The 8,652-nt window shown below is 29.3% G+C and overlaps 3 protein-coding genes across 3 annotated transcripts in view; 2 read left to right on the top strand and 1 right to left on the bottom strand.

Annotated features, from left to right (window-relative positions):
- Window positions 1-2,082, top strand: part of LOC105619899 (stromal membrane-associated protein 1) — a 3,975-nt gene extending 1,893 nt beyond the window's left edge. Inside the window, exons 4-8 of the mRNA XM_012201416.1 lie at window positions 245-443; window positions 683-949; window positions 1,035-1,303; window positions 1,397-1,537; window positions 1,695-2,082. Coding sequence (XP_012056806.1) covers window positions 245-443; window positions 683-949; window positions 1,035-1,303; window positions 1,397-1,537; window positions 1,695-1,808 — 990 coding nt within the window. The 3' untranslated portion in view covers window positions 1,809-2,082. The remainder of the gene's footprint in view (window positions 1-244; window positions 444-682; window positions 950-1,034; window positions 1,304-1,396; window positions 1,538-1,694) is intronic.
- A 2,413-nt stretch (window positions 2,083-4,495) lies between these two features.
- On the top strand, window positions 4,496-5,026 carry LOC105619898 (40S ribosomal protein S28). The gene is made up of 2 exons (XM_012201415.1): window positions 4,496-4,740; window positions 4,813-5,026. The coding sequence occupies exon 1, from the start codon at window positions 4,542-4,544 to the stop codon at window positions 4,737-4,739; it is 198 nt and encodes a 65-aa protein (XP_012056805.1). The 5' UTR covers window positions 4,496-4,541; the 3' UTR covers window position 4,740; window positions 4,813-5,026.
- Window positions 5,027-5,365: 339 nt separating this feature from the next.
- On the bottom strand, window positions 5,366-7,491 carry LOC105619897 (MRG/MORF4L-binding protein). The gene is made up of 4 exons (XM_012201414.1): window positions 7,386-7,491; window positions 6,780-6,901; window positions 5,862-6,216; window positions 5,366-5,782 (listed from the first exon to the last, which is right to left on the bottom strand). Exons 1-4 carry the CDS (start codon window positions 7,489-7,491, stop codon window positions 5,628-5,630), a joined length of 738 nt encoding a protein of 245 aa, XP_012056804.1. The 3' UTR covers window positions 5,366-5,627.
- Window positions 7,492-8,652: the final 1,161 nt, after the last annotated feature.

The following is an 8,652-nucleotide window of genomic DNA, read 5'->3' as shown; positions in this document are numbered from 1 at the left end:
TATACTCTATATATATATATATATATAAATAAATTAATATATATATATATATATATATATATATATATATATATATACATATATATATATATATACATATAAACGTTTAATGTGTGCAAGAAATTGATATTTTATTTTACATAACGCGCGCGCGCTCCACACACACACGCACACACATTGAATTTTATATATGTTTGCAGAAAAGATTATTTTTATTGTTTTAATTAATAAATAATTTTCATAGGTAAATTGGGACAAAGAACTTGATGAAGAAGCCGAAAGACAACGCAGACGAAAAAAGGAAAATTCGGAAGCTACGACTACTGTACTCCCCCCTGTAAAAAAACCGGAAGTAGTGCCTCAATTGCCAAAACCTCGAAGTTCCGTCAGTCCTAAACTGGGCAGAACAAAAGATTCTGCAATCCTTGATCTCTTAGGTCTTGGTATGTTATGTGTATAGGATGTCCCAGACACATATAGAAATTCACGATGCAGTTCTCTGTCAAGAAACAATTTTTTCTTGTAATAAAAATACAACAATACACTTTGTGAAATAGGAAAAAATTGCTTCTTGTACAAAGAACCGCATTGTATATTCCTTGTGTATGAATTATAATATACTCTGAATAATTTATAAAATTATAGGTTTTCTAACATATACATTTCACGTTGTTATTAATAGATGCGCCAACAACTAACCAAACAAATGTAAATGGTTCTGGGGACGATGTATTTTCTTCCTTTTTGTCTGCACCACCTGCTTCAGTAGCGTCAACTGGAAATGATTCTAATGGAAGTAAAACAACTACTACTGCAAGTAAAAGCGAAGAGGAGAGCTTCTTTAATCAATCGACTCCGCTACCTCAGGAAAAAAGCAAGATGACAAAAGACAGTATTTTAGCATTATATGGTACTCCAAGTCATCAACCAGCTATTTATGGTGTCTCAGGTATTATAAAACAAAAATGATGTATGCAATATTAATGAAATTTGATAAATAAATTATGTTTTTTTACATATATGATATATTTCAGGAGGAGTGTATCCTCAACATTCTATACCATATAAACAGCAAATGCCTAATGTGGGTGTATTTGGGCAACAAAGCTCATTGGGTCAACTCGGCCAACTTCCCACGCAAATACCGGTCGCAAATCAGATACCTGTCAATCAAAATCAAATTATAGCAAATCCTAACACCACGATAGGTGCTGTAGCAGCCAATCCTTTAGGTTTACATATAGGTCCAATGAATCAATTAAATGGTGTACCTAATGCTGCTATCTCAATGCCACCTCAAATGGTATATAATATTTCTTTTCTTATATGATATTGCTAAATATGTTCGTAATTATTCATGCTTTTTATACTTTGAGTTTTTTCTCCGATTTCATAGATGATGCAGTTAGGACAAAGTAATATTGCTAGTAATAATGGATGGAGTGGAATGTTGACACAGAATATTCAACCAGCTCCCGGTAGCAATCCCTTCTTTAATTTAACAGCACAGCAACAAACTACTGCATTTACCGCTCAGGTATGTAAATTTTAAGTGCTTTATGTAATTTATGATCATATATAATTTCTACAAGATATAAATATACAAAGTAAAAAGTTTTTGTCAAAACTTTGTAATGTTATTTACATTAGATCAAATTAGTCTTATTTTTATGACATAATTCATGATGTTATAGTTGCCGCAACAAATGTCGCAGATGTCTCTGGGCGATATGAATTTTGCTTCTACAGGCAAGCCTGCCGCTGCCGCGCTACCTGGGCAGACCCTTTCCACAAACTTATGGCAGTAAAATTATTGCGAATATTGTTAGCCTGATTATCTCTCATTCAGTGTTACATACTAATGTCGACAGTTTATTATCCAATGTAATAACACATTTCTATGTCCATCGATTGGACATTGCTTCGGAAAGTAATAGAACTGACGACGGAGACACTAAAATGAAAAAAGAAAAATTATACTCGATTGTTGTCTCAACACATAATTCGTCAATGTTTATAGAGCTTCAAGTAGATACATATTTTTGTTTGAAAGCCTCCACCAGCTTTCAACGTTACTGTTGAGAAAAAAAGAAACTGGAATAAAAATAAGACAAGTCTTTGAATGAATGTAAGAAGTTATTTGTGTGACACTAAATATGTACCTCATGGTGAAAATTATGTTGCTACAATGAAAGCTTTTTGTAATTGCAATTGAAATATATATATCAGGGTCCATTTTCAATATAAGCATTCATTCGAATTAGTGGAAAACGGTATAATTTTTATTAGCTTGAATTTGATTATTAGAATTGCTGTGTTTTTGTGAGTTCATTTGATAAAATGAAAATATTTCAGTTAATACGAAGCACATTTTCTCGCATGGAACGATACCGAAAATGGAATTCACTTAAGCCATACCGATTTCAAATGCTGATTCAAAGATGTACATTGCATATGTACGAATTTTGTTAGAGACGTGAAAAGACTTGGATTTTCAATTTATTTTTAAGGTATTATATTCGACACGTGCAATATGTGTCCACATTTATTCTGTATTAGTAAATAAATACAAAATAATATGAATGCGAGATATAACGCATTTTTTACATTTGCGTAAGATATAGAATATATTACTGTTGCGACAATGAAATTTAAATAGTTCAGCAATTTATTTATTATGAATATCTATGAAATATGAGAAAAATCCATAAGTCATATATTGGTGCTAAGAATTTTGGAGCATTTTGATTGAATATATCACATTTTAATTAAGTTAAATTGAATAATAATGCATAAAAATTATGTATAAAATGTTCCTTTGAAAAGAAAATTGTTAGGAGATCTTTGCAATCACAAATAACTTGATAATTTATGTAATAAATTATTAATTATGGTTTTCTGTACTATCATGAAATTGAATTTTACGAGCAACATTTTTTAATACATTGTTCAGTATGATTTAATACTTGGGAGGCACTACTATACTTAGATGTATAATCACAATCTGTCTTTCAAAGTACCGATAATGATGATTATACAGACTGTTTAAGCATTGTGCGCTTTTTCTTACAGGTTCTATAACTAGGATTATAGTAATTCGTAATGAATTATAAGTTCAGAAATGTGAATAAAATAATAGTCTTATTCTTTTTTGATTTTACGTTACTTTTAATGTGAGATTTGATTGTCAATACAAAAAAGCCCAAATTTAATTTCTAATGAATCTATAGTCGAGAAAAAAGCGCGACACACTATATATATGAGTATAGCGAAACGCAGTATTTTTTGACAAGTATTTGCGTTAATATAAATAAACAAATAAATCATTCTAAGTGATTCCTGATAATCAGTGAAAGCTATACCAAGAGGGACTTAAAGAAGCTCATCTTAATTGTTGCCTACAGTATCAAGCTGTTATTTATATGAATTACTATTATATTAAATAATTATGAAATAGTGTATTTGTGTCAAAATATAATGACATTTTATTGTAATTTGATTACTCTATTATTTATCACGTGAAACTGTTAAGCGAGATGAATAAAAATATTGTGACATAACAGACGCATTTAAAAAGATATTAAATCCGATAAGTTACTGGTATTCTCAATAATTTTAAATTTCTTAGATTAACACGATTTATTTTAACAAAAAAATTGGTAAATTAAAAAGAATTAATGTCTTTTTAAGAAAACAGGTAAATCTTGTGAATTATTTTAATTATGTATACAAAATAGGTAATTTTTGTGCACCAATTCATTGTACTCAGCACTATTTAATTTATATGTTATTCCATCTCCTTTGTGAGAATAGTTCTAATAAAAATAAAAAAGCGTCATCTACATATTCTAGATATTTAATTATATTTCTAGATATTTTTTTAGATCTATATTTTTAGATATTTAACTATGATAACTGATGAAATTTAACACATGCGAAAGATACAACAGCATTAGTTTTATCAAGCAGTTAATTCTATCTAGTAGTTAAAATTTTAAAATTTTAATGTTTTAAATGTTAAGATATAGATGTATATAAGTATATTTAAAATTTAATTCAATAAATTTCGCAATACTAATAATTTAATATTGACAAGACTTTATTGTATTTTAACAATGAAAAATTCAACAAAACGTCGACAATTCTAATAAAAAAGAAAATTAATTAAAAATTGCAAACAAATTACTGTAATTTTAATTGTTATTATTACTCACAAATAAAAAAGACCATTATTTTTTTGCTCGAATAAATAATGTAACAATAATCATAGTAAATTCAATAAATTGCAATAATATTCAATAAATATTTTCTAATATTTCATTAATATTTAATCTTTTTGTTTCATTCGACACATTCATTTTTACGAATGAAAGTGAGTTTATACATGATTTCGTTTTCATTCAAAAATTACGTATTTGGACAGCAGCGACTCACCGGAAATCCGGAAATCGAACGGAGAAAAGCGGTTCGTCTACGCGTGCTTCTTCCATTTGCGTCAGATATCTCTTTCGAGTCATAGTCCACGTGAAAAAGAGACGATCATGGACAAACCAGTCGTTTTGGCGCGCGTAATCAAGGTTCTGGGTCGCACTGGCTCGCAGGGGCAGTGCACCCAGGTGAAAGTAGAATTCCTGGGCGAGCAGAATCGGCAGATCATCAGGAACGTAAAGGGACCGGTACGAGAGGGCGACCTCCTAACCTTGCTCGAATCCGAGCGCGAGGCGAGAAGACTTCGATAACGTGAGGTTTTTATTAATGCCGGAAAAAAAACGGTCGCCAGCTACTACTACTACTACTACTACTGGACTTCAGCAGATACGCATTTCCTGAACGTGGATCGCTCCTGCACATGGATTATGGATCAAGGATCGTATATCATGGATCGTCGACAACAGACTTCTGCTTCCCACGTGCTTCTCGAGATCGAGAGGATGTTGCCGATCGCGGAACAGGATCGCATTTTCTTGAAACATTCCTGATGCATAAGAATTCCATGCCTTTTACAATAAATCTTGGCTGGTAACCACAAGTTTCATGATGTTGTCATTGTGCTCCCACATCCAGCTTGTAAGCTCTAGCGATAAATTATAAATTACTGAGTGCTTCTTGCAATCTAAAGATTATTAATATAATATATTTACATTTTTGCTATTCATTTTTGTATCTTTGCTTTCTCTTGGTGTTAGAATAGGATTATATATCTTTTTTTAACTATGAAATTAATCTGAAATTCAGATATTCTTCATTGGAATGTAAAAATTCTATATTTTTAAGATATATGCATATGTGTCAAAAGTAAATCTTGAAAGCAGAAATCTAACCAGTATAAAGCACTTAAAAAGCTAATTAAAAAGATATAATGATATTTAGTTATTTATAGCATTTTATTTACAGCACATAATTTTTTTTTATAAAATTGATTTATTTTCTATATGTACATTTATGTCATTAAAAACAGTATAGACTTATATTATAATTGTCCATTTTTAGTACAAAATTTTTCAAGCATGTCAATTGGCTATAAAAATAGATAAATATAATATTGGCCTTGTATAGTGATAATATGATGAGTTACATAACTGAAGTTCTTAGACATGCAACAATGTCTATTTAATTTCTAATAATTATTATATTCTTCTTCGTTTTGGTGGAGGTGTATCGCGTGGACTAGAAGAAGCTTTGGAAGAACTATCCACGCTTTGTCTGGTTGGTCTCTTTGGAATTCTTTTCGTGAGTTCGCGACTAGATTCGGATTCTTTACGCTCCTTTTTTCCATTTGATGCTTAAAAGAAAATACAATTTGTGTGTGCAACTCTTGGAGAAAAATATTAAATAATAATCAAAACCAAATATTAAAATACCGCTCTCTTCTGAATCTTCCTTCCCTTTTGAACGTCCTTTTGATGATTTATGTTCTTTCCTTGTCTCTTTCATATCCTTAAACTTATCCTTTTTTATATCTATCTCCTTCACACATTTTTTAATCTCTTCTTTTTTCTTTTCCACATCTTTGGTTCCTTTAAAATCACGTAACATGCTATCTTTTTTAGAACTTTCTTTGATGTCTTTTTCCTTTTTAATTTCCTTGTATTTGTCCCTCTGATCTTTCAATTTTATCTCTAATTCTTCCTTTTTCCGTGGTTTTCCCACAAATTCAGTCTCCGGTAAAGAAAAATCTATCTCGTGACCAGGAAAAGGTAAACCTTCCATATCGTCCTATCAAAAAATTCAATATGTAAATAAATATACAAGGTGTCCCATAAAAACTGGAACGCTTGAAGGAGAGATTCCTACGAAAGAGATTAAGACGAAAATTCTAATATCAAAATAATGTCAAGACTGTAATAGTTTGAATTATAAATTATAAATATTTAAAGTTAACGAATTATATCACCAATTTGCACATTCAAGTATGAACAACGCAAAATGCTAAAAGTGAAAAGTAATTGCAACATAATTGTTTCTTGTAAATATTGATACTCACATCGATATAAAAATTATATATGCAAAGATATAATTACTGATAATTCTAATTAATATTTATTATGTTAAAAAAAAATATTTTCTCTTGGCTTTTTTTGATATTAGAATTTTCATCTCAAAATTATCTCAGGCATTATTTCTCCCATTCTTCTGGTCTTTACAGGACACTATATACATATATGTACAAAATGTATTATATGTTTAAAATAATTTTATAGAAACTTGTTTATCCTAACATGATGCTAGATATAACTTCATTTTAGAATATAGATTTTATTATATATTTTGTTACTTACCAGAGACACAAGGTCGTACATGGATTCCAAGTGATCCCAAATTATTTTTAATGGAACATCTTTGTGAATAGCAGCACGAAATTTTTCCCATATACACACCATATGGAAATATTTATTGATACCTGCCAATTATATAGTTATAAAAATCACAGTTGCAATTAATTGTTAATTAATAATAAACTACTCAGACTCTCATAACTTAATTGGTGATTAACTTGTCAAGTAATACTGTAGTATTCTATTATTGTATTATATATACTGTAGTATTCTATTAACATAGAATTTTTTGTTTAAAATGTTATATACTTATATATACAAATTATATTACGGACGTTACAATTTTGGCAAAAAGTCACGCGTTATACACAGAGATTAATTAATTATTTAATTGACAATCAAACAATTTGGTTGAAATCACTCAATGTCTATTTCTACCAATGTAGATTCATTTTAATCTCGGTTTAACTTACTTTTTATCTTTTTTTAGGTCTACGAAATGGAAAAAAACGAATAAATTAAACCGAGATTAAAATTAATTATGTTGGAAAAATAAATATAGAAAACAACAGTAAACATAACCTCTCATCACCGGATTTTACGTCTTACCAACTGGTTTGTGTCCATTCATGGCGAAAAAAAGTTGAATTTCGCTTTCCACGTTCCATTCTATTTCGTCGAACGAGGTTTCGTTTTGTCTCTCTTTGACAGCCATTTTAATGAAATCCGATGTTTTGGCACTCGATCGGTCCAATCTCGACTATGTTAGACGGTGTGCTTATTAGTCACTAAAGCAATTGAATAAAACGCTTAATATAATACAAATATGTTCTATATATTATATCAACGATTTATCTTTATCAATAAAACATATCACATGAAATAATTGTAATTTGACATTTTGAGTATTTTAAAGCACTTCAAAATACTGGCTGTATCAAGACCACTGTGTTCATTTCAGCATATATAGTATATTATATTACTATAATAAGAATCGAGACAACAACGATTCGCTCTCGGGACTAATCAGCGCCATGTTTGAGACCGTGCGATGTATTAGAGAAACGTGAGTTTGTGTTTGTATAACGTACTTTGTACGTGTGAGTTATATAAACGAAGTCCCAGCAATGACGAAGTCCTTCCGATCTGTTGTCTTGACTTTTATTATAGTGACTCTAAATTGTTGACATTTGTGATTTGTATCAATTTGTATTATTCATAACGTCTTCTGATTAGCTTACATGACTCGAATTTTTGAAAATTTTTGACAGCGATTTCCTAATGTCTATTTTCAATGTTTGACTTTAATTTTGGTTTAATTTACTCTTCATCTTTTTCTAATTCCTACTCTGGTGATTCTTAGAATTTTTGATATAATTTTTCAGAATTTCTATTTTTTATTGAATTGGAACACTTCTAAGAAAATCTACATCTTTTCTCAGAATTTTTCATATATGTTAATTATGAAATATCATAAGATTTCTAAGATTTTTTTGTAAATATAATTTCTGATGAAATGTTATAAAATCTAAAAAATTAAAAATATTTTTTAAAAATTATGGAATGAGAAATTTCAGAATATTTCAGTTATAAAAATTCACTTATAAAAATTCTGAAAGATATAACTTTTCGAATATTTTTGAGTATTTCTGAAAAATGTTATAATTCGTATAAAAATAAAAAATTATAAGAAAAATTTTTACCAAAGAATTAAAAATTATAAAATCTAATTCTTAGAGAGAGAGAGAGAGAGAGAGAGAGAGAGAGAGAGAGAGAGAGGAGGATATTTACTTTTAATTAATATAACTAAACGAAAGTAATAAATAACTAACTAATTAATTAGTAGTAGAAGTAAGTAAGTAACTACTTACTTACT

Source organism: Atta cephalotes (genome assembly GCF_000143395.1).
Source record: "Atta cephalotes unplaced genomic scaffold scaffold00023, whole genome shotgun sequence".
Classification (NCBI taxonomy): domain Eukaryota; kingdom Metazoa; phylum Arthropoda; class Insecta; order Hymenoptera; family Formicidae; genus Atta; species Atta cephalotes.
This window is presented reverse-complemented; position numbering and strand designations above follow the sequence as displayed.